Source organism: Anomaloglossus baeobatrachus, chromosome 1 (assembly GCF_048569485.1).
Source record: "Anomaloglossus baeobatrachus isolate aAnoBae1 chromosome 1, aAnoBae1.hap1, whole genome shotgun sequence".
NCBI lineage: Eukaryota > Metazoa > Chordata > Amphibia > Anura > Aromobatidae > Anomaloglossus > Anomaloglossus baeobatrachus.
Genome location: NC_134353.1, coordinates 712,116,268 through 712,142,279, shown reverse-complemented (window position 1 = coordinate 712,142,279; position 26,012 = coordinate 712,116,268). Strand labels below are relative to the sequence as shown.

Sequence of the window (26,012 nt, the reverse complement as noted above, 5' to 3'; positions counted from 1 at the left end):
AAGAAAAAGAATTTACGGTAAGTAAACAAAATTCTCTTTTTCTTCATCGTTCCTTATGGGAGACCCAGACCATGGGACGTCTCAAAGCAGTCCATGGGTGGGAAATAAACAGAAAACTGAGAAGTAGGCAAAACCTAACTTCACAAATGGGCGACAGCCGCCTGAAGGATGCGTCTGCCCAAGCTCGCATCTGCCGAAGCATGAGCATGCACTTGGTAGTGCTTTGAAGAGGTGTGCAGACTAGACCAAGTGGCAGCCTGACAGACCTGCTGAGCCGTAGCCTGGTGCCTGAAAGCCCAAGAGGCACCGACAGCTCTGGTCGAGTGTGCCTCGATCCCCGGCGGGGGAGGCACCTGAGTGCTTTCTCAAAGCGATGAACAGGGGCCGGACAAAGGGAAGGCAATGAAATGTCCTGGTTAAGGTGGAAAGGAGAGACCACCTTAGGAAGAAAGTCCGGAGTCGGACGGAGAACTACCTTGTCTTGGTGAAAAACCAAAAAAGGTGACTCCTAAGAGAGCGCGGCCAAATCAGAGACTCTCCTGAGAGAAGTTATGACCACCAGAAAGACGACTTTCTGTGAAAGTCGAAACAAAGAAACTTCCCTAAGAGGCTCAAAGGGGGGTTTCTGTAAGGCCGTGAGGACCAGATTAAGGTCCCAGGGATCCAAAGGCCGCCGGTAAGGTGGAATGATGTGAGATGCGCCCTGCATGAAGGTGCGCACCTGAGCCAGTCGGGCGATACGCCGCTGAAAGAACACTGACAGAGCCGAGACCTGTCCCTTAAGAGAATTGAGGGATAGTCCTAGCTGCAGACTGGACTGTAGAAAGGACAGGATGGTTGGCAAGGAAAAAGGCCAAGGAGCATGGCCGGAAGAACGACACCAGGACAGGAAAATTCTCCAAGTCCTGTGGTAAATCTTTGCCGAGGAAGACTTCCGAGCCTGAGTCATAGTGGAGATGACTTCGGGAGGAATGCCGGAAGTCGTCAAGATCCAGGACTCAAGAGCCGCGCCGTCAATCTGAGAGCCGCAGAATTCTGGCGGAAAAACGGACCTTGAGAGAGAAGGTATGGGCGGTCCGGGAGACGCCACGGCACCTCTACGGACAGACGGAGCAGGTCTGGGTACCAAGCTCGCCTGGGCCAGTCTGGGGCGATGAGTATGACCAGACGGCCCTCCATTCTGATCTTGCGCAAGACTCTGGGCAAGAGAGCTAGAGGGGGAAACACGTAAGCCAGACGAAACTGGGACCAATCGTGAACCAGCGCGTCCGCTGCAAAGGCCTGAGGATCGTGGGAGCGAGCCACGTAAACCGGGACCTTGTTGTTGTGCCGGGATGCCATTAGATCCACTTCCGGAGTGCCCCACTTGCGGCAGATCGACCGGAACACTGCCTGATGCAGAGCCCACTCGCCGCTGTCCACGGTTTGACGGCTGAGATAATCTGCCTCCCAGTTTTCCACGCCTGGGATATGGACTGCGGATATGGTGGACTTGGAGTCCTCCGTCCACTGAAGGATGCGTTGAACCTCCAACATTGCCAGGCGGCTGCGAGTCCCGCCCTGGTGATTAATGTAGGCAACTGCTGTCGCGTTGTCTGACTGGACTCGAATGTGCTTGCCCGCCAACAAGTGGTGAAAGGCTACGAGAGCTAGGAGCACAGCTCTGATTTCCAGCACATTGATCGAGAGGACTGATTCGGACGGAGTCCAAATGCCCTGTGCTCGGTGGTGGAGAAATACTGCTCCCCAGCCGGAAAGACTGGCATCCGTGGTGAGGATCACCCAGGACGGGGTCAGAAAGGAGCGTCCCTGAGACAGAGAGAGAGGCCGAAGCCACCACTGAAGAGAGCTCCTGGCTTGTGGCGACAGAGCCACCAACCTGTGCAAGGAAGAAATCCGCTTGTCCCAACAGCGTAGAATGTCCAACTGCAGAGGACGCAGATGGAACTGGGCAAAGGGAACCGCTTCCATTGACGCCACCATCTGACCCAGCACCTGCATAAGGTGCCTGATGAAGTGACGGCGGGGCCTCAACAGAGAGCGCACCGCCAGATGGAGGGACTGCTGTTTGACTAAGGGCAGCTTGACAAGTGCCGGCAGAGTTTCGAATTGCATCCCTAGGTACGTGAGTTTTTGGGTCGGGGTCAGAGTGGACTTGGGCAGATTGACAAACCACCCGAATTGAACAAGAGTGGCGAGAGTGAGTGAGACACTCCGCTGACAGTCTGCGCTGGATGAAGCCTTGACAAGAAGGTCGTCCAGGTAAGGAATTACTGCCAACCCCTGGAGGTGCAGGACCGCAACCACTGCTGCCATGACCTTGGTGAATACTCGAGGGGCCGTGGCTAACCCGAAGGGGAGAGCCACGAATTGGAAATGTTCCTCTCCGATTGCAAAACGTAGCCAACGCTGGTGTGAAACTGCAATTGGCACATGCAGATAGGCATCTCTGATGTCGATGGATGCCAGGAAATCTCCTTGGGTCATTGAGGCAATGACTGATCGCAGAGACTCCATGCGAAAATGCCGCACCTGAACATGCTTGTTGAGAAGCTTGAGATCCAGGATGGGCCGGAAGGAACCGTCCTTTTTGGGGACTAGGAAGATATTTGAATAGAAACCTCTGAACCGTTCCCTGGCGGGAACCGGCACAATTGCTCCGTTGGCCTGCAAGGATGCCACGGCCTGAGAGAAGGCGGCGGCCTTGGAGCAGGGGGGAGTTGACAGAAAAAATCTGTTTGGCGGGCTGGAAGACAAATCTATCCTGTAGCCGTGGGAGATGATATCCCGCACCCACTGGTCGGAGACGTGTTGAAACCACACGTCGCCAAAGTGGGAGAGCCTGCCACCGACCAAGGACGTTGCTGGCTCGGCCAGATAGTCAAGAGGAGGCTGCCTTGGTGGCAGCAGCTCCTGCGGACCCTTGTGGACGCGGCTTCTTGCGCCAGGTGGGCTTCTGGTCCTTGGCCGAGTTAGTGGATGAGGCCGAGGGCTTAGAGGATGACCAGTTAGAGGAACGAAAGGAACGAAACCTCGACTGGTTCCTGCCCTGGACAGGTTTCCTGGCTTTAGTCTGTGGCAAGGAAGTACTCTTCCCGCCAGTACCCTCCTTAATAATTTCATCCAGCTGTTCACCGAACAGCCTGGACCCAGCAAATGGGAGCCCAGCAAGGTACTTCTTTGACGAAGCATCCGCCTTCCACTCACGAAGCCACAAGATCCTGCGGATAGCGAGGGAATTGGCGGAGGCCACTGCAGTGCGGTGAGAGGCCTCCAGCATGGCAGACATGGCGTAGGCTGAAAAGGCTGAAGCCTGGGAAGTTAAAGCAACCAATTCAGGCATAGAGTCCCTAGTGAGGGAATGCATCTCATCTAGAGAAGCAGAGATGGCTTTGAGAGCCCACACTGCTGCAAAAGATGGGGAGAACGAGGCCCCTGTCGCCTCATAGACAGACTTGGCCAGGAGGTCAACCTGGCGGTCAGTGGGATCCTTGAGTGAGGTGCCATCAGCCACAGATACAACTGTCCGGGCTGAGAGTCTAGACACCGGAGGGTCCACCTTTGGTGAGCCCACTCCTTGACCACCTCTGGTGGAAAAGGAAAACGGTCATCAGAACCACGCTTAGGAAAGAGTTTGTCAGGACAGGCTCTGGGCTTGGACACAGTGGTCTGAAAACTGGAGTGGTTAAAGAACACACTCCTTGGTCTCTTAGGCAAAGTAAACTGGTGCTTTTCTGCCAGAGAGGGCTGCTCCTCTGATACTGGCGGATTGAGGTCCAGAACAGTATTAATGGACGCAATCAAATCACTAACATCTGCATCCCCCTAAGTCAGATCAATGGGGCACATAGAGGTAGCGTCCGAGCCCCCAGTAAAGACATCCTCCTCGTCCTGCGAATTGGCTCGTGAATCGGAGCCGCGGGACGAGGAAGGAGAGGGATCCCTGCGTTTCCTTTTAGGAGGACGGGGTCTGGGAGCAGATGAAGAATCCTCTGTTAGCTCTGGAGAGCGAGCCGAAGCAGCAGATGCACCCTGTGAAGGGGGCTGATGCATGCTCAGCAGAGTCCGGGACAGCTCTCCCATGGAGTCAGCAAAGGACTGGGAGATAGACTTAGTAAACAATTCTACCCAAGCCGGGGGTTCAGCCACCGGGGCCGGAGCAGCCTGAGAGACAACTGGGGAGACTCCAGGCTGAGGCACCACCATGTTAGAGCAGGCATCACAATGAGGATATGTGCTCGGTTCAGGCAGTACGAGCTTACATGCAGTGCATATTGAGTACAGCCTTGCAGCCTTGCTCCTAGTGTGAGACATGCTGCTGAGGTGGGGGCTCTGCAGTAAGAACACACTCCTTCAGAATGACCCCCAGAGAGTGTATAATAAAGTCCACAACCAGAGGTTGTGGCTTACCAGACCGATTTGTGTGCCCTCCGGATCCCACAACTCAGACCCCCAGACAGGTTGCAGAGATGCAGCAGCCAGCGCCGATCAGTGTGAGAACGCTGATAAAATGGCGCCGGAGTGAGTAGGGGGGCGGGGCCTAGTCCAAGAGCGGGAACCGGAGGGCCAAGGGGATATACAGGGGAGGGAAACATCTCCTCAGAGAGGAGTGTCCTCCCCTCTGCTGAACGGCCGGTGGGCGGCGCCGCACTGTCCCTCTGCATGACTGACATGCAGGGGCAGTGAAACCGAAAGTAGGCCGCAGCTGAAGCCGGGGACTAAATTTTACAGTGCGGCCGGCGAGCAGGCACCCTCGGCGCGGTTCTCAGGGGAAACCCAGAGAACCGGCCGGAAATGTCACCAAAATAACTAACACACTCTCCCCAACAATAAAAAATGCAAGGGACCCCCTGACAATAACGTCTCAATACTTAGCTTGAGAGACGCAGGGCCAGGTCCCTGAGGGATGAGTGCTCCGTCCGGCAGGGTCCTGAGAGGGCTGCGGATGGAGACCGGTCTCCTGCAAAGCAGTGAGAACCGTGCTGGCTCCCACTTCAAACCAGAGCCCGAGGGATGGTGAAGGAGCGCGGCATGTAAAGGCTCCAGCCTTGAAATCAACCTTAACAGCACCGCCGACACAGTGGGGTGAGAAGGGACATGCCGGGGGTCCAGCTTGGACCCGCTTTTCTTCCAACTCTTTAAAATCAAAAATCAGATGAAAATGCATGTGTGATCCTCCTGAACACAAAGCATTGAACTGGCTAGATTTGGTCATCCAGGGGGTGTATATGCTCGGAGGGAGGAGCTACACTTTTTAGTGTAGTACTTTGTGTGTCCTCCGGAGGCAGAAGCTATACACCCATGGTCTGGGTCTCCCATAAGGAACGATGAAGAAAACGCATTTGCGTTATTGGTGCGTTCTTTAACGCAGGTGCGCTAATTCTTTACTCAAGAAATTTCTTAAGAAAAATCATTTTTCTAGTGTGAACATAGCCTCATTACCTAGATCGCACTGCACCAGGGCAAGCGGGATGAGCCAGGTAAAGCTTCATGTTTGTCGGATCTAATGGATGTGACATGACACTCATGGGCGGCTGCAGGCTGCTATTTTTAGACTTGGGAGGGAGGGGGGGGGGGGGGGCAATAAGCATGGGTGTCTATAGCCTGAAAAAAAAAAATAGCTCCCTGCTTTATTATGGCTGGGTATCAAAATGAGGAGGGAAGGGGGTACTGCATGCAGTTTTTTTTATTTTTTAAATTATAAATTAAAAAAGAAAGAAAACCTGCATGCAGTTCTCCTCATTTTGATACACAGCAAAGCTAAGCGCAGAGCTGGGGGCTGCGGCCGCATGCTTCATCTGCGTCAGGTATCATAATACGAGGGGTCCCTACGCCAATATTTTTATTCATTTTTACAGCAATAGAGACGCACACAGGGCGCCATTAACTGGTTGCAGTAAGGCCCGCTGTCACACAGGGTGGGGGAAAACCCAGATGCGGGGACTGTTGGTGGATAGGAGAAGAAGTGAATGTGTTTGAAGAATAATGAGCGGCTTTGGAAGTAGCATTAGAGCCAGTAAGTTTAACGCACCTGCTCCAATTGCCCTTATCCTTTCTACCATCATTTTAAAGCGCTGAATTCTGGTTCCCATAGACTTATATGGGAACTGGTGTCCGGCCAGACCTGTTTTGTTGTGTTTTGTTTTTTCATATATAAAACCCCCCCCCCCAAAAAAAAAACAAAAAACGAAACAGTTGGACCCATTGATCCCAGGTACCTGTGAGTCTGTCCATCACTAATAAGATGGGAGTTCAGATTCTTTTCTTACAGGACAAAAAAGAGAATTTTGTTTACTTACCGTAAATTCTTTTTCTTATAGTTCCGACATGGGAGACCCAAACCATGGGTGTATAGCTACTGCCTCCGGAGGACACACAAAGTACTACACTAAAAGTGTAGCTCCTCCCTCCGAGCATATACACTCCCCGGATGACAAATCCACCCAGTTTAGTGCCAAAGCTGAAGGAGGACATCCACCCATAAGTAGAGATAAAGTAAAACCCGGAACAACCGGAACTTCTGTCTACAACAACAGCCGGTGAAAACACACGGAACAAGAAAGCTGCCAACAGGCAACAGGGAGGGTGCTGGGTCTCCCATGTCGGAACTATAAGAAAAAGAATTTACGGTAAGTAAACAAAATTCTCTTTTTCTTTATCGTTCCTTATGGGAGACCCAAACCATGGGACGTCTCAAAGCAGTCCATGGGTGGGAAATAAACAGAAACTGAGAAGTAGGCGAAACCTAACTTCACAAATGGGCGACAGCCGTCCGAAGGATGCGTCCGCCCAAGCTCGCATCTGCCGAAGCATGAGCATGCACTTGGTAGTGCTTCGAAAAAGTGTGCAGACTAGACCACGTGGCAGCCTGACAGACCTGCTGAGCCGTAGCCCAAGAGGCACAGACGGCTCTGGTCGATCCCCAGCGGGGGAGGCATCTGAGAACATTGGTAGGCATCGGATATGGCCGACCTATTCAATGAGCTAGGGTCGGTTTAGAAGCCGAGAGACCCTTGCGCTGACGTATGGTCAGCACACAAGAGAGGTGCACCTCCCAAGAAACAGCGGTGCGTGACACATAGATCCGGAGCGTCCGCACCAAATCTAAAGCATGCAACGCTTTCTCAAAGCGATGCACAGGGGCCGAACAAAGGGAAGACAATGAAATGTCCTGGTTAAGGTGGAAAGGGGACACCACCTTAGGGAGAAGGCCCGGAGTTGGACGGAGAACCACCTTGTTTTGGTGAAAAAAACCAAAAAGGGTGACTCCAAAGAGAGCACAGTCAAATAAGAGACTCTCTTGAGATAAATTATGGCCACCAGAAAGACCACTTTCTGTGAAAGACTAAACAACGAAACCTCCCTAAGAGACTCAAAGGGGGGTTTCTGTAAGGCCATGAGGACCAGAGTAAGGTCTCAGGGATCCAGAGACCGCCGGTAAGGCGGAATGATGTAAGATGCGCCCTGCATGAAGGTGCGCACCTGGGCCAGTCGGGCGATATGCCGCTGGAACAATGCTGACAGAGCCGAGACCTGTCCCTTGAGGGAATGAGGGACAGACCTAGCTGCAGGCCGGACTGTAGAAAGGACAGGATGGTCGGCAAGGAAAAAACGGCCAAGGAGCATGGCCGGAAGAACGACACCAGGACAGGAAAATTCTCCAAGTCCTGAGGTAAATCCTGGCCGAGGAAGACTTCCGAGCCCGAGTCATAGTGAAGATGACCTCGGAAGGAATGCCTGAAGCCGTAAGGATTCAGGGCTCAAGAGCCACGCCGTCAATCTGAGAGCCGCAGAATTGTTGTGGAAAACGGACCCTCTGAGAGAACGTCTGGCCGGTCCGGGAGATGCCACAGCACCTCTACGAACAGACGGAGCAGGTCTGGGAACCAAGCTCGCCTGGGGCGATAAGTACGACCCGACGGCCCTCCATTTTGATCTTGCGCAGGACTCTGGGCAAGAGAGCTAGAGGGGGAAACACGTAGGCCAGACGGAACTGGGACCAATCTGGAAACAGCGCGTCCGCTGCCAAGGCCTGAGGATCGTGGGAGCGAGCCACGTAAACCGGGACCTTGTTGTTGTGCCGGGATGCCATAGATCCACTTCCGGAGTGCCCCGCCTGCTAAATTGACCGGAACACTGCCGGATGCAGGGCTCACCCGCCGCTGCCCACGGTTTGACGGCTGGGATAATCTGCCTCCCAGTTTTCTGCGCCTGGGATGTGGACTGCGGATATGGTGGACTCGGAGTTCTCCGTCCACTGAAGGATATGTTGAACTTCCAACATTGCTAGGCGGCTGCGAGTCCAAGGACTACAGCCCTGATTTCTAGCACATTGATCGAGAGGGCTGATTCGGACGGTGTCCAAGTGCCCTATGCTCGGTGGTGGAGAAACTGCTCCCCAGCCGGATAGACTGGCCCGTGGTCAGAATCACCCAGGACGGGGCCAGAAAGGAGCGTCCCTGGTACAGAGAGAGGGGCCGAAGCCACCACTTAAGGAGAGCTCCTGGTCTGTGGCGACAGAGCCACCAGTCTGTGCAAGGAAGAAGTCCCTTGCCCCAACAGCGGAAAATGTCCAGCTGCAGGGGACGCAGATGGAACTGGCAAGGGGAACCGCTTCTATTGACGCCACCATCTGACCCAGCACCTGCATGAGGTGCCTGATGGAATGACGGTGGAGCCTCAGCAGAGAGCGAACCGCCAGATGAAGAGACTGCTGTATGACTAAGGGCAGCTTCACAAGCGCCAGCAGAGTCTCGAATTGCATCCCTAGATACGTAAGTTCCTGGGTCGGGGTCAGAGTGGACTTGCAAGCGTGGCGAGAGTGAGCGAGACACTCCGCTGACAGTCTGCACTGGATGAAGCCCTGACTAGAAGGGCGTCCAGGAAAGGAATCACTACCAACCCCTGGAGGAGCAGCACCGCAATTGGTGAATACACGAAGGGCCGTGGCTAACCCAAGGGGAGAGCCACGATTGGAAATGTTCCTCTCTGATTACAAAACGTAGCCAACGCTGGTGGGAAACTGCGAATGGCACATGCAGAGAGACATCTCTGATGTCGATGGATGCTAAGAAATCTCCTTGGGTCATTGACTGATCGCAGAGATTTCTGCAAAATTGCCGCACCTGAACATGCTTGTTGAGAAGCTTGAGATCCAGGTCGGAAGCACCGTCCTTTTCGGGGACTAGGAAGAGATTTGAGTAGAAATCTCAGAACCGTTCCCAGTCGGGAACTGGTACAATTACTCCATTGGCCTGCAAGAATGCCACGGCCTGTGAGAAGGCGGCTGCCTTGGAGCAGGGGGGAGTTGTCAGAAAAAAATCTGTTTTGTAGCCGTGGGAGAGGGTAACCCACACCCACTGATCGAAGACGTGTTGCAACCACACGTCGCCCAAGAGGGAGAGCCTGCCACCGACCAAGGACGTTACTGGCGTGGCCAGATAATCAAGAGGAGGCTGCCCTGGTGGCAGCAGCTCCTGCCGACTTAGGACACGGCTTCATGCGCCAGTTGGTTTACGGACCTTGGCTGAGATAGTGGACGAGGCCGAGGGCTTAGAGGACGACCAGTTAGAGGAAACGAAAGGAACGAAACCTCGACTGGTTCCTGCCCTGGAAGGTTTCCTGGGTTGTGGCATAGAAGTACTCTTCCTGCCAAAAGCTTCCTTAATAATTTCATCCAGTTGTTCACCGAATAGACTGGTCCCAGCAAAAGGGAGTCCAGCAAGGAACCTTTTAAGAAGCATCTGCCTTCCACTCTCGAAGCCACAGGAACCTGCGGATAGCGAGGGAAGTGGCCGAGGCCACCGCAGTGCGGTGACAGTCTCCAGCTATAGGATGAAAAGACTGAAGCCTGGAATTTAAGGCAACCAATTCGGGAAAAAAGGCCCTGGTGAGGGAATGCATCTCCTCCCAAGAAGCAGAGATGGCTTGAGAGCCCGCACTGCTGCAAAGATGGGGAGAGCGAGGCCCCTGCCGCCTCATATATAGATTTGGCCAGAAGGACAACCTGGCGGAGAGTGGGATCCTCAGAGAGGAGCCGACAACTGTCCGGGCTGAAAGTCTAGACCCCGGAGGGTCCACCCTTGGTGAATGAGCCCACTCCTTGACCACCATTGGTGGAAGGGGGAAACAGTCATCAGAACCACGCTCTGGGAAGCGTCTGTCAGGACAAGCTCTGGGCTTGGTCACAGTGACCTGAATGCTGGAGTGGATAAGGAACACACTCCTTGTTCTCTTAGGCAAGGTATACTGATGCTTTTCTGCCAAAGAGGGGTGCTCCCCTGATACAGGCGGATTGAGGTCCAGTACAGTATTAATGGACGCAATCAAATCACTAACATCTGCATCCCCCTCAGTCAGATCAATGGGGCACATAGAGGTAGCGCAATCAAATCATTAGCATCTGCGTCACTTTCGGACAGATCAATAGGGTACATGGAGAGCGTCCAAGCCCCCAGTAAGTCAGAAGTACGCTTAAGAAAGCGTTTGTCAGGACAGGCCCTGGGTTTAGTCACAGTGGCCTGCTCTCTTAGGTGAGATAAACTGATGTTTTCCTACCCAAGAGGCCTGTTCTTCTGACACTGGAGGGTTAAGGTCCAGAACGGAGTTAATGGACGCTATCAAATCGCTAACATCTGCATCACCATCGGTATCAATGGGGTACAGAGACGAAGCGTCTGAGCCCACAGTAAGGGTATCCTCCTCGCCTTGGGACTCGGCCCGTGAGGCAGAGCCGTGGGACGAGGAAGGAGAGGAGTCCCTGCGTCTCCGTTTAGGAGGATGGGGTCTGGGATTAGATGAAACAGACTCTGTGAGCTCTGCAGAGCGAGCTGGAGCATCAGAGGCACCCTGAGAAGGGGGCTGATGCATGCTTAGCAGCGTCCGAGACAACTGTCCAATGGAGTCTGCAAAGGACTGGGAAATAGCATTGGAAAAAGATGCTACCCAAGACAGGGGTTCAGCCTGGGGAGACTCCAGGCTGAGGCACCACCACATTAGACCATTACAGTGTGTGGTCTGTGCCGGTTCAGGCAATATGAGCTTACATGCAGAGCCTGTAGTGTACAGCCTTGGAGCCTTGCTCCTAGTGTGAGACATGCTGCTGAGGAGGAGGTTCTATAATAAAGAATTAACTCCTTCAGAATGCCCTGAGAGTGTATAAAAGTGCACAACCAGAGGTTGTGACTTATCAGGCCGCTATTATGTGTGCCCTCCGGATTCCAAGCCTGGACCCCGAGCCAGATATTCACTCCCTCTGCACTGCAGAGCAGCCAGCGCCGACCAGTGTACTAAGAACGCTGAGAAAATGGCGCCAGAGTGAGGGGGGAGGGCGGGGGTTAACCCAGGAGCGGGAATCGGAGGGCTAAGGAGATGTACAGGGGAGGGAATCATCTCCTCAGATAGGAGTGTCCTCCCCTGTGCAGAGCGGCCGGCGGGCGGCGCTGCAGTGTCCCCCTGCATGACTGACATGCAGGGGAACGAAACGAAACTAGGCCGCGGCTGAAGCCGGGGCCTAGAGTTATGCATGTGGCCGACAAATCAGGCATCATCGGCGCGGTTCTCAGTAAAAACCGTGGAACCGGCCGGAAACACAGTAAAAAGCAGCATTATCAAAGTAAATCACTGTCCCCCCCAATAAAAGTGCCCCACATTGCAGAAGGACCCTCTGAATAACGTCTCTATACTTAGCTTTGAGACGCAGGGCCCAGTCCCTGGGTGGGGTGGGGGTTCAGTGCTCCGTCCAGCAGGGTCCTGCAAAAGGGCTGCGGATGGAGGCCGGTCTCCTGCAAGGCAGTGAGAACCGTGTTGGCTCTAACTTCAAGCCAGAGCCCCTAAGGGATGGTGAAGGAGCGCGGCATGAAGGGCTCCTGCCCTGAAGTCAACCTTAACAGCACCGCCGCCAGGGGGGTGAGAAGGGACATGCCGGGAGTCCAGTGGACCCGCTTTTCTTCCAAATCTTTAGAAAAAATGAAAAATCAAAAGAGGATGCATGTGTGTGTGTGATCCTCCTGACACACAAAGCATGAAACTGGGTGGATTTGTCATCCGGGGAGTGTATATGCTCGGAGGGAGGAGCTACACTTTTAGTGTAGTACTTTGTGTGTCCTCCGGAGGCAGTAGCTATACACCCATGGTTTGGGTCTCCCATAAGGAACGATAAAGAAAATAATCACTGCCCAATAATCAAATAACTCAAAGATTGCTATTATACAACCTGATATTATAAATTTGGAAATCGAATTTGAACTTAAGGGCTTAGTATTGCTGTCCACAAAAATGTACCCTTCACCTTGGTGGTGGTGGAATCTAACGATAACAGTAGCTTTTCACTGCTCAGTGTCAATCCTGAATCAATTCTATATACTCTAGCTAACTTATTTTCCAAATAAGGACCAAGTGAAAGCTCGATTCCAACATTTTGGTTATACGGAAGCCTGGGAAAGACCCAAACCTTATGCTCTAGCTAATTTTCCTAATCAATATAGATATATTTAGTTTTTCTATAGATTATTGCTATAAGATGAGAACCCTTCCATCTTCATCTGATACAAATCCCACGTAATCATTCTGTATTTCAGAGATAGGCGAGAGATACGATCATAACTATACTCCTTATCTCACAAGCCAAAAATACATTTATTTTTAAAATCTCTTCTTGTATCATATCAGCTGCCGCAGAGAAAGCATTAGATCGGGTTAGCTGGCCATTTTTATGAAGTGCACCTAAACATATTCATTTGTGTCCTTCTATCAGAATCCCTCAGCTAAAGTTCATATGGTACATATTCAGACTCCTCCAGAGTTTCTAATGGGACTATACAAGGTTGTCCTCTGTCCCAATTACTTTATGTTCCTGTGATGGAACACCTTGCAGTTACTTTAAGAAATAAACCTAATATTCAAGAAAACAATGTTGGCGGTAACGCACACAAACTTGCATTGTACGCGGACGATCTCCTACTATATATTACTAGTATTGATGAGCGAGCGCTGCTATGTTCGGGTGCTCAATACTCAAAACGAGCAGTCAGATGCCCGAACAGGCTCGACCAGAGTAACCAAGTATAAAGGAATCAATGGAGGAAGCAATCATTTTCCCAGAAGATCTTCTGGGAAAAATGCGAGTTCCACATTGACTTCCATTATACTGGGTACACGAGTCAAGCATGTCCGAGCACCCGATCCTGGTGGTGTTTGCTTATCCCCCCCTTTTTATTGAAGGAGTTTGAAACTTCTAGTCTCTAGCAACTTTAAGGTTAATCTTCCTAAATCAGAGCTTTTAAAAATATTAATATCTCTTAATAACTTATTTTACATGAGCCTTACGTGCTCACTATAGGCAAATGCAATTATTACATACATTGCCAACATAAGGTTAAAGGTTTACTACTTAGAAAAAGCGCAGCAGTGTCTTTTCTTTCTTACAAGGGGATACATTGAATCCTTAATTAAAAAGTACTGTATTTTTCGGATTATAAGATGCACTTTTCCTCCAAAAAATTTGGGAGGAAAGTGAGTGGTGCGTCTTATAATCTGAACGTAGCTTACCAGGGTAATCGAGACGGTTCTCAAGAGGTCGGGGGAATGCTGCGGTGGCTGTACAGGGTTGCGGCGGGCTGGACTGGCACTGCGGGGCGGTGAGGACTTCAAATAATGCCACCCAGAGTCGGTGCGTGCGCAGATGGAGCTCTCGGCTCACAGTTCCAGCAGAGAATGGATTTATAGAAATCTGCCCAATGCGCCTCTATTACTCTGTATAATCTGACCTGCGGTGCCCGTTTATTAACAACATGACAATTTATCTTGTGGGTACGCTGAGTTTTACATGCAGATTTTCTCCAGACTTACATTAGCGTGTTTTTAGTACGTTTCTGCAGTATATGAAGCTCCGAATCAAGACAACATTCAACAGATTATTTGCACATTAAAGTGAACCTGTCAGGTCCCATATGCGTTCTAACCTACAGTGTGATGTGTGGCCTAATAACCCCTTCCGACCCATCCCCGTGTTGTAATATTGTGTAATGTGAATGTATAAAAATGTGTTTTATTACTTACATATTCCCTACGGAAATGAGCAGGGGCTCTAGCCCCATGGGCGTTGCATCGCCCTGTAGGCATTTGCATGTTTTCCGTGGCATCACGCTCCTGTGGGCGTGATACCATGGAGTTACATGAGCGACGTCACATCTGCTCCTTCAGAATCCCGCACATGCGCACTTACCATTCCTGCAGCCTTACTTGCCTCTCGTCTTCAGAAACGCTCTGCGCATACTCAGAAGACTCCTGCGGTTCCGGTCATGCGCAGAGCGCATCTGAAAACGAGAAGCAAGCACCCGGATAACAAGGCTGCAGGATTGGTAAGTGCGCATGCGCGGGATCTGAAGTAGCGACGGTCACATCGCTGATGTAAATCCATAGTATCACGCCCACAGGGGCGTGATATCACAGGAAGCATGCAAACACCCATGGGGTTAGAGCCCATGCTCATTTACATAGGGTATACGTAAGTAATAAAACACATTTTTATACATTCATATTACACATTATTACAACACAGGGATGGGTAGGAAAGGGTTACTAGGCCACATATCACTCCGTTTGTAGGTTAGAACACATAAATGACCTGACAGGTTCCCCTTAAAATATTTTCCTAAATAGTGAGTGGAAGTGAGGAGACACTTACCCTCGTTTTAGCTTTCAGAAAGACATGGCTCTCCATCTCCTTGCTAGACTTGTTGTGGGCAACTCCAGCTTTGCGCATGGCGTCTTCACTGGAATAAAGACAACGCCATTCATTAAAGGCACAAATCTCAGAATTTCTATAGAAAACATTTTCTGTATGTGGTGATCACATATATAGCAATACTCTTTGTAATCTCATTGATAGCAGTGACATGGTAGCACAGTGCAGGTCCCATTACTATAGATAGCCCCCTGGTGCGGCTCTATAGTCTGGTCAGTCAGGGTCTAGAGATTTGGAGATCTCCAGAACACATTTCAAGCTTTGTCTCTGGAAAATTCCCTTTACTTTCCCAATGTAAGAGGACAATGCCTTTTCCTGATCTTGGCAGTCTCCACAGGATGTAGACTGAGCTCAGAAACAATAACTAATGGAGCCTGAGCTTTAGAAAGGACTGGACTCAGCAGTGATGTAAAAGCCGCCATAGACCTCTAATCATATTATATTGACCAGTTGCCTCGGTTTGCACCTGTTCACACTTGTCTTATTCTTGGAGGTGTTGGTCAGTTTTTTTCATATTTGTAATACACTATCCAATGACAATAGAGTACATTCTATCATATGTATTTCGATCCATTGCCAATCTGTTGTGGAGGTGCCAGATGTCTACCCAGTGCTGCATGACAGTGTGAAGGTTAAAGGGAACCTGTCACACTTTTTCGGCCTATAAGCTGCTGCCACCACCACCGGGCTCTTATATACAGTGTTCTAACATACTGTATATAAGAGCCCAGGCCACTGTGTACAACATAAAAAAACACTTTATAATACTTACTTAACGGTCGCGCGGTTGGCCATATGGGAGTCTCCGTTCTCCGGTGCCAGAGCCGCCTCTTTTGGCCATCTTTATTATTCTTTTCTAGCCGCGGTGCATGACAGGTCCGACGTCATACACACTCGCCGGCATTCAGGTCCTGAGCAGGCGCACTTTGATCTGCTCTGAGCAGGGCAGATTAAAGTATTCTAGTGTGCCTGTGCAGGATCGGCGAGTGTGTATGACGTAGGACGCGTCATGCACACAGGCTTCAGAAAGAGGACGAAGATGGCTGAAAGAGGAGGCGCTGGCACCGGAGGACAGAGATGCCCATATGGCTAACCGCGCGACCGTTCGGTAAGTATTATAAAGTGTTTTTTTATGTTTTCACAGTGGCCTGGGCTTTCATATACAGCATGTGGCAGCAGCGTATACGCCAAAAAAGTGGTGACAGGTTCCCCTTAATGAAAGCTCATCACTAAATACTCCCCAACCCCCCCACCTTTGCTCTGTGAAAGCTCCAGCATCCATCCAGGAGATAGAGGGGCCAGGGAGTGTTCCCTGCAGAGCCCAGGACGTGTCATCAGAAGGGAATGGTCACATTTCCCAGGGGGTGAGACTCGTGCAGATAACAGAAAACTTTAAAATGTTGTGGACAAATGTTACGTTAAAAAGCCTTTGAGGTCCAAAAATTTGAAGACGTTTGTCCTATATTTAATAAAACTGAAACTAATATGAATCATCCGGGCCCTTAAAAGGTGTATCCCAGCGCTACTGTGCTCCACATCAGGCAGCGAGTGACGCCGATGACCTGACTTTGTACAAATTTGAATCATTGTCTGGGCCCTTGTTCATTCATCCTGCGTTTTTGTCAACATTTGTCACAAAAACGCAGGGTGTGAAAAACGCAGCAAAAACGCATGTTGTGAAAAAACGTACTGAGAACACACCTACAATTCCAAGCATTTTTTGTGACATTTCCAGGCTCTCTCTGACAAGGGGCAGTTTTGGCTGCAGTTTGTGAACACAAAAAGATGCAGCGTGCGCATGTAGCCTTAAACTGCGGCAAGCGCAGAGGGTCGCCCCCCCATCCGCGGCGGGCAAGCGCAGAGGGTCGCCCCCCCATCAGCGGGCGGGCAAGCGGAGGGTCGCCCCCCCATCAGCGGGCGGGCAAGCGCAGAGGGTCGCCCCCCTTCAGCGGGCGGGCAAGCGCAGAGGGTCGCCCCCCTTCAGCGGGCGGGCAAGCGCAGAGGGTCGCCCCCCTTCAGCGGGCGGGCAAGCGCAGAGGGTCGCCCCCCATCAGCGGGCGGGCAAGCGCAGAGGGTCGCCCCCCATCAGCGGGCGGGCAAGCGCAGAGGGTCGCCCCCCATCAGCGGGCGGGCAAGCGCAGAGGGTCGCCCCCCATCAGCGGGCGGGCAAGCGCAGAGGGTCGCCCCCCATCAGCGGGCGGGCAAGCGCAGAGGGTCGCCCCCCATCAGCGGGCGGGCAAGCGCAGAGGGTCGCCCCCCATCAGCGGGCGGGCAAGCGCAGAGGGTCGCCCCCCATCAGCGGGCGGGCAAGCGCAGAGGGTCGCCCCCCATCAGCGGGCGGGCAAGCGCAGAGGGTCGCCCCCCATCAGCGGGCGGGCAAGCGCAGAGGGTCGCCCCCCATCAGCGGGCGGGCAAGCGCAGAGGGTCGCCCCCCATCAGCGGGCGGGCAAGCGCAGAGGGTCGCCCCCCATCAGCGGGCGGGCAAGCGCAGAGAGTCGCCCCCCATCAGCGGGCGGGCAAGCGCAGAGGGTCGCCCCCCATCAGCGGGCGGGCAAGCGCAGAGGGTCGCCTCCCATCAGCGGGCGGGCAAGCGCAGAGGGTCGCCCCCCATCAGCGGGCGGGCAAGCGCAGAGGGTCGCCCCCCATCAGCGGGCGGGCAAGCGCAGAGGGTCGCCCCCCATCAGCGGGCGGGCGGTGCAGAATTATGAGATAACAGGATAATAGCCCACATCTGATATTTCCTCCCTCGGGCAGACATTGCTCAATATCTGGAGCCTCACATTATAACCCATTACCTGCTACCGATAGACGACACGATCGTACAGCCGATATCGGCATACATAGACCTGTCGGGCAGATCTCCACAGGTCGGATCTGATCGCTAGAGTCCCCTCTACACCCGGTAATGCTCAGCACGCTGCCGGCCAGGACACGGGGCTGCGGCCTAGCGCTAGGTGCGGCGGGCCCCCGGCCGTGCACTTACATCTGGCTGACCAGCTTCTGCCTGAAGCCCGCGCTCCGCCAGTCGCTGTCAGGGGCCGTCACGTCCATTCTCGGTTCTGGCGCTCTCTTTCCAAGTAAGAATCGCAGCTCCACAGACCAACCGGAAGTGTCGCAAGGCAGCGTGGGACTTTGTTCAGTAAGAAGGGACGAGCAGTGAGTACACGCCCACAACCATCGGCGCCGCTCACCACGCCCCACGCGCTGATTGGTTACAAATCCCGTGCTCGGCTTGTGAGTGACAGTGCCCGGTGTGAGGAGAAGTGACCACACACGGGCCTGTCTCACTAGTGTTATGTGAGGCTCGCGGGCTGTATCCCGGGTGACGTCATGTTTACGGAAGTGACGCTCAAGCTCAGGTATTTGCACCGAGGAGCCAGGTGAGAGGGGCTGCGCAGGGCACCGGGGGAGGAGCTCCGGTCACATGACGGCAGGTAGTCTACAGTGTGGGCGGGGCTGTGTTCTGCCATTACCGGGGACTCGTCTATGGCTGCTGGTCCGGCTGCACAGTGCTGGAGGTGGCAGTGCCAGCCCTCATAGCATACACTGGGAGTGATATGAGACTGTGCTGACAGCAGGTGGGTGCAGGGGGGCATGGTGCAGGGCAATGCCAGCCCTCATACCATACACTGGACGTTATATGAGACTGTGCTGACAGCAGGTGGGTACAGGGGGGGGGCATGGTGCAGGGCAGTGCCAGCCCACATAACATACACTGGCTGTTATACGGGGCTGTGCTGACACCAGGTGGGTACATGTGGGCACAGTACAGGGCAATGCCACCTGACTAGGTAACACAGTGTCCTGTTGGCTTCATGTCACCAGTGGATGGATTTTCTGCTGAGAGAGAGCCATTGGTTTCCTTTCACTTTCACTCCCTAATCTGTTGCAGCCTCCTTCCTCTTGTCGCAGCCTCCTGCCTCTTGTCGCAGCCTCCTGCCTCTTGTCGCAGCCTCCTGCCTCTTGTCGCAGCCTCCTGCCTCTTGTCGCAGCCTCCTGCCTCTTGTCGCAGCCTCCTGCCTCTTGTCGCAGCCTCCTGCCTCTTGTCGCAGCCTCCTGCCTCTTGTCGCAGCCTCCTTCCTCTTGTCGCAGCCTCCTTCCTCTTGTCGCAGCCTCCTTCCTCTTGTCGCAGCCTCCTTCCTCTTGTCGCAGCCTCCTTCCTCTTGTCGCAGCCTCCTTCCCCTTGTCGCAGCCTCCTTCCCCTTGTCGCAGCCTCCTTCCCCTTGTCGCAGCCTCCTTCCCCTTGTCGCAGCCTCCTTCCCCTTGTCGCAGCCTCCTTCCCCTTGTCGCAGCCTCCTTCCCCTTGTCGCAGCCTCCTTCCCCTTGTCGCAGCCTCCTTCCTCTTGTCGCAGCCTCCTTCCTCTTGTCGCAGCCTCCTTCCTCTTGTCGCAGCCTCCTTCCTCTTGTCGCAGCCTCCTTCCTCTTGTCGCAGCCTCCTTCCTCTTGTCGCAGCCTCCTTCCTCTTGTCGCAGCCTCCTTCCTCTTGTCGCAGCCTCCTTCCTCTTGTCGCAGCCTCCTTTCTCTTGTCGCAGCCTCCTTTCTCTTGTCGCAGCCTCCTTTCTCTTGTATTATTACTGTTTGCTGGTAAATAAATGTAGGAGAGGCTAACCCTGCAGATATTAAGGCTGTGCCTGTTCAGGGACTTCGAAGTCACACTGTTGCTAATGATTTCCTCTGGTGTCATATCGCGACTGTGGCAGAGTCACAAATGTGTCCACGAGTTTAATTTCCTCTGCTGGTCGCAGATCGCTTCCCGTAGTCTTCTTGCAAGTCACAGGCAAGTTGTCTGCAATTTAGATTATTTTTTGTGATGATTTTGCAGAATCACAGGTCTAATGTAGTCATGAGACAAGCTACACACATTGCCTGCGAATTGCTTTTATAGGACTTAAGTCGTGCAGTACCGGCGAGACGTCAATTCAGGCGCCCATCGGTCACCAGCGACGTGATCACAGCCACATACGGAGGTACTGCACTACGCAGCAGTGAAATAATCGCAGGGTCACTTCCCCTATGGGGAGTAAAAAGTAAAGTAAAAGAAGAAAAATCAGAAAAGTTTAAATCCTCTCCTTATTCCCCCTCCAAAAATAACAAGGACATTGGAAAAAAAACAAATTATTGCCTCAGCCATAAAAGTCCGATGTAATAAAATAGTTTCTAATCAAACAGAGCAGCTCACAATACCTGCATGAGGATAATACAACTATAAAGTAAAGCCAGCACGCCGTCCTCCAGGATGAGCTCTTGTTCTTTAGTAAGAATCATGTGCATAGACAGCGCTACAAATATCACACCATCTTCTTACGCATTTCGGAATAAAATTTCTTAATTATAGCTATGATTAAATAAGTTGTCCACTGCTTTTACATTGATAGCTGCTTCTTAGGATAAGTCATCAATGTCTGATCGGCCGGCGTCCAACACTTGGCACCCTCGCATCAGTCTTTCTCAGTGCTCAGTTCTGGAGCTGCCCTGTCTTCTGTTAGCAGCCGGGTACTGCAGATCCGCCTCCCATTCAAGTCTATAGGTAGCGAATGTGCAATACCCACCTTAGTCCGCTATCAGAAGACGGAGCAGCTCCGGAACTGAGCATTTCCAGCCTCCTGCTGCTTTTGCAGCTGATCAGCGGGGATGCCGGGTGTTGATGGCCTATCTTTGGGATAGGTTGTCAATGTAAAAATAGTGGACAACTTCTTTTAAGGAATTTTATTCTGAAGCATAAGTAAAAAAAATAATTTAAATTTCTTTACAATATGCTAATTAGTGTGAAGTAATCAAGGGGGTATTGGTTTCACCAGACCAGTTGTCCCGGTAATCGCATTATCAGGCCCCTGTGGGCAAGACATAATGATTTACGAGGGCCAACGTCCCTGCGAGTTCCTGCAGATCTCGCTCATGCTCGCAATTTTAGTCCTGATGTCATTAGTCAGTGACGTTGGGTGCTCGTTCTGCAGCCTCATGGGTGCACTAAGCAGGTCCGTGCCTTGCTTACCCTGTTCTTTTTCTGGGTATTGTCTTCGGCTTGTTTGTGGATGGCTGATTACGTCATCACGATCTCCCTCGTCATATGCAGTGTGCCCATGAAAGTGAGGAACAGATACCCAGCTTCATTGCCCATTGCTGTGAAATTATGGAAATTACGCATACTTGTAACATTTGCAAAGAGATGTCAATACATGGTGGCGGTGTGGGGCACTTGGAGCTGTCAGATTCCCTTTAAATGTTGATGTATAGATATGGACATCATATGGATGTTAAACAGACACAAAAATAATCTGAGTTTTCTGAATTACATTTGGACCATTTTTTTCATCCTCTCATTTGACTCCGGCCTTAACACAAGCGATGTGTGACGCCGCAGGAACGACGAAGAACCAGCGGCATGCACCACCAACGATATTATGAAAAGGAGCGACGTGTCAACAATCAACGATTTTTGATATTTTTGCGATCGTTGATCGTGTCTCCTTGCTGTGACGCGCTGCGATGCCGCTAACAGGGGAATCCTGACGGCGAGTGCATTGCACACTGTCATGTGTAATCACCTAGACTGACTGCAAGACCTTTCATTTCAGCCTGGAAAACCCCTGTAACCCTTGATGACTGGTTATAATCGGTAATCAGTCACATATACGGTAATAACTGTTATTTCCTCTTACAGTAAAACTGATAGCGATATATCTGGAATCTAAGGTCACAGAACTGGTTTCATATGTTTCTTATGGATGAGATACTGACAGAAATTCCAGGTCTGGGTTTAAAATACTCCTGCAACAATGGCAGAGGATCATGAAGTTGTGAAACCTAACCATGTGTCCAAGGAGCAGCCGCTTCCACAAAACACCGTATACAGGAGTACACATCACTCACAAACTCTTCTGGACGGTCTAGTTGGCCTTCGTGATGGAGGAATACTATTTGATGTGGTCCTCAAGCTGGAAGGAAAGTGTGTGGAAGCTCATCGCATCCTCTTAGCTGCATCTTGCGATTATTTCAGGTATAGTAGAGTTATTCTTTTACAAAGTTCAATTTTTGTTTTTTCTTGCTGTGAAGTGGTCGTCTTAGCTGAGCAAGTTACCTCCACGGCACCCACCACTGCCGATCCCAGTACTCGGAAGTGCCCTGCATGTATGGAGCATTTGTACCTCTGCTCTAATCACTGTCTATGGGACTGCCGGAGATAGCCGAGCACTGTTTACTTATTCTATAGACTGATTCTGCCCTGATAAGTTCTGAAATCAGAGCAAAAAATGCCAACCTTTTCAGCTACTGATAACCGCTGCTGGGTCTCCTTTTGTGATGTGAGAAAAATGATCCCTCTTGTAATATGTAAAAGCTCAAGTACAGTTAGGTCCTGAGATATTTGCACTGACCAGGTCTTTGTGATTTGGGCTCTGCGTGCCACTATGTTGATTTAAATTGAAATAACTCAAATGTAATTGAAGTGTAGACTTTCAGGTTTACTTAAAGGGGTGAACAGAAATATACTGTGAAATGTTTAGGAATTGCAACCATTTTGGTATGAAGCCTTCTCATTTCAGGGGCTCAAAAATAATTGGACAAAGTAATTTTGATGAATCAAATAAAGTACAGCTTACCATTGTGGTATAGCTAGAGATGAGCGGACCCATGGAAGTTTGTGTTCAGCTGGATATATAATGAAAGTTCTGTTCGGGACCCGAACTTGACCCCAGACGCCGAACTCCATATAGGTCCATGGTGACTAAAACCTGTGTGCTGTGACATGGTGGTAGTAAGGGCTAGTGGGTTTCAAAATGGGGGAAATTGCCCTGCATACAAATGCAGATGGGGAATAAATAAAAAAATACATGGGCTCCCGCCTATTTTTGATAACTATCATGGGTAAAGCAGTTGTAATGGGCTGCAACCCTCAGCAGGCTGCTTTACCTTGGCCGGTTATCCAGGGGATCCCATGCATTTTTATTTATTTTTTTTTTTTTATTTATTTTAAATTATTACAATAATTTAAAAAAAAAAAAAAAAAAGCAGCATGGGCTCTACCCTATTTTCGATAACATGCCAAGGTAAAGCAGACAGCTGGGGGAGGGTATTATTTGGGTGGGAAGAGCCATGGTTTTTGCCCCCTTCCAGCCTATAAATAGTAACCTGCAGCTGCCCCAGAAGTGGCACATTCATTAGACTCTGGTGCTTTGCCCGACTTTTCCCGATTGTCCTGGATATATGTTTATCAGACATCCCCATTACTAACCTGGCAAGTGTAGAGTTAACAAAAGCACAGATACAGGGGGAAAAAAAGTTTACTTGAATAAACACGCCCTCGTTCACCAATTTATTAATAAAAAAAATCCTGTAAATTCCGACCTAATCCAATGTGAGATGGACAACCTCACACTCCCTCGTTGTCCAATTTATTAAAGGGAGCCAATCACCAGGATTTTCAGATATAACCCAAAGCCAGTGCTATACTGGCACTATCAGGCTGATTCTATACATACCTGTAGTGGTCAGCTCGGATGTTTAGGTTTTGAAATCCAAGAAAGTAAAGTTTATAAAATCAGCAGCTTGTTGAGTGACAGCAGCTGAGGAGCAGATATCTGCTGGAGGGTATGCAGAGTTATCCGCTCCCTCTGTTAGAATTAGTATAAGTATGATATAATCGACCTAGCAGGACGTGTGGTGAGGTCATACCCATGTGACCAGAAGGGGCGGGGCATCAGCCAACATAGCTGATACAAGGAAGCAACATTTGTCTGTTAGCTGAGGCCCCGCCCCTTCTGGTCCCATAGGTATGACCTCACCACAGGTCCTGCTAGGTCAATTGTATCATACTTATGCTAATTCTAACAGTAGGAGGGGATAACTCTGAATCCCCCCCCCCCAGGTATTATCTGATCCTCAGTTGCTGTCACTCAAGAAGCTGATGATTTTATACACTTAACTTTTCTTGAATTTCAAAACCTAAACATCCGAGTAAAGAATCAGCCTGATAGTGCCAGTATAGCACTGGCTTTAGGTTATATAGGAAAATCCTGGTGATTGGTTCCCTTTTAAATAAAAATAAATCCTGGAAGTTCCGACGTAATGCAAAGAGTAACGACCCGCTACGCATATCGATTTTGATGGAGCTGAGTTCTGAGAACGTTCTCAGAACAAGGCTCCATGGGTCACTGCTGCTCAGCGGTAGGTTCTCCACTTGGATTCTGTCAAACTAAAAAATCCTGCAAGTAATAAATTGAGGAACGAGGGCGTGTGGGGGGGTGTTTATTCAAATAAACTTTTTTTTTTTTTTCCTGTGTCCATTTTTTTAACTTTACACTTGCCAGGTTAGTAATGGGACACAGAAAGAGAGAAACTCTCCAAAATAAAAATCTGTGCACACAAATAAAAAAATAACACAATGTACAATGTCCCAGCTATACAGTGTGACAACAATACTCAAAGAAAACACTCCCCACCAACCAGGGTAAATCATACTGTACTACCAGACCAGTTCTTCCCTTTTTTTTTTTTTTTTTAGTGGGGAGTGTTTTCTTTATGAGTATTGACATATTGTATAGCTGGGACATTTTACACCTATTTTGATGTCCCATTACCCCTCTATTGTTGGTTGTACCCTCTTACTGGCATCCCATTTGATGTATAGGGTGACAGAGTGGGGTCTGTTTTGCTTTATGTTCTGTCCTTATTGTTATGCAGTATTTATCATCATTGTCAATGTTTATGCACTGTTTTTAATTGTTTTTATACGTTTTTGCACATACTACATGATGCTGCAACGGTCACATCACAAGTTTAAATTAAAATAAAAACATAATTTGCTCACCTAATCGAGGATCCTGATGAGTCCTAAAGTAAAGCATGGGTGGACCAATGCATTGATATTGGCGCACACACAGCACGTCAGAATCCCAGCGCAGCGCAATGACCTCAACGTGCCAGTACTCGTGACATCCTGTGTGTGCACCGGTGCATCAGCCAGTACATCGCCCTGTTGTTATGCACAGGCTTATAGCGATCTGCGGTCTACAGAATCCGAAGCGGTAATGCAGGAAGATAATGTCTCCCTGCGCTACACAGGGCTTGACTATATTGGCCTGCTACGCACGCTGATACAGATGAAGGTGACCGTAGCTCTGGCTGGGCCCCTCCGATAGGTATTCACTTTTGTTTCAATTTATGCCTCCATACGCATTAGGTAAAGCTAGGATGTTTCCATCAGTTTCCTCTACATTCGTTATGGCGAGGGATATCGGCATCAGCGGTGAGAATTAAATCTCCCGATCCTTCTGTTTGGTGCGGAGATCAGCTAATGACAGATTATTGTATCCATAGCTCTGTGAGAGAATACAGGAGCTCTGCTGATATTGGGTGGGATGATAAGGTCAGGAAAGATGGCCAGTCATTCTGATTTTATGGCGCACTTTAGCCTGAGACAGCAGGATTATTGTACAATTACTGTCTTCAAGACAAGTGGTGATTTTAATGTAGATTTTTTTTATTTTTTTTTTAACCGACCCCCAGAGAGACCTGCCTGGCATTGCAGGGACCATCTGACAGGTGGGCCTGCAATCTATGGCTGGTTTTCACGGATTGTACCCATTGTGGTGTATGTACATGTTCATAGAACCATTTTTTTTTTATTTGCTGAGTAATTGACTGCAATGAAAAAGAAAATGGAGATATGTCCTATTTTTGGTCTGATTTGTTGATCAATGTTACAATTCAATTGAAGAATAAAATAAACCGCACATGGTAACCGTTTGTGTTTTTACTGTCTAATCGGTAGCAGAAGCTTAGAAAGTTGCTGCCAAATACTCAAATTTACATCTTGTGTTATCAGGGGGATGTTTGCAGGAGGCCTGCGAGAAAAAGACCAGCATGAAGTACAGATCCACGGGATTACTTATGATGCCATGTGCAAGATTCTGGACTTCATCTACACCTCTGAGCTGGAGCTCGGCATTCACAACGTGCAGGAGATTCTGGCAGCCGCTTGCCAGCTTCAGGTGGGCACAAAGCAGAATGGGATTAACGGTGTCCAAAGAGGAGAACAGTCTTCTTTACTGTGAGATGTTAATATACAAAATATACAAAATATACAAATATAATATACAAAATACTTCTAATGTTTTGATGGGCAATAACATAAACATAAGCTGCTACAGTTTTAACTGCGCATGTCCAGGAAAAGTCTGATAAAACTCATTTGCTAAGGATTATGGGGTTTGACAAAGCCAGAATCCGCTCATTGAAAGAAAAGAAAATTGGATTTTACTGATTAAAA

The 26,012-nt window shown here is 50.2% G+C and overlaps 2 protein-coding genes across 8 annotated transcripts in view; one reads left to right on the top strand and one right to left on the bottom strand.

Annotated features, from left to right (window-relative positions):
• MED15 (mediator complex subunit 15) overlaps positions 1-18,068 on the bottom strand; it is a 101,234-nt gene extending 83,166 nt beyond the window's left edge. Inside the window, exons 1-2 of one of the 2 annotated variants that reach the window (XM_075321684.1) lie at positions 17,730-18,068; positions 14,687-14,774 (exon numbers count right to left, since the gene is read on the bottom strand). In XM_075321684.1, coding sequence (XP_075177799.1) covers positions 14,687-14,774; positions 17,730-17,797 — 156 coding nt within the window. In that variant the 5' untranslated portion in view covers positions 17,798-18,068. The remainder of the gene's footprint in view (positions 1-14,686; positions 14,775-17,729) is intronic. The other variant, XM_075321694.1, reaches the window with a different exon arrangement.
• KLHL22 (kelch like family member 22) overlaps positions 17,972-26,012 on the top strand; it is a 45,286-nt gene continuing 37,245 nt past the window's right edge. Inside the window, exons 1-3 of one of the 6 annotated variants that reach the window (XM_075321740.1) lie at positions 17,972-18,105; positions 21,408-21,743; positions 25,569-25,734. In XM_075321740.1, coding sequence (XP_075177855.1) covers positions 21,523-21,743; positions 25,569-25,734 — 387 coding nt within the window. In that variant the 5' untranslated portion in view covers positions 17,972-18,105; positions 21,408-21,522. Of the gene's footprint in view, positions 18,127-18,191; positions 18,325-18,390; positions 18,408-20,313; positions 21,744-25,568; positions 25,735-26,012 lie in introns of those variants that run through there. The other 5 variants (XM_075321706.1, XM_075321724.1, XM_075321731.1 and 2 more) reach the window with 5 other exon arrangements.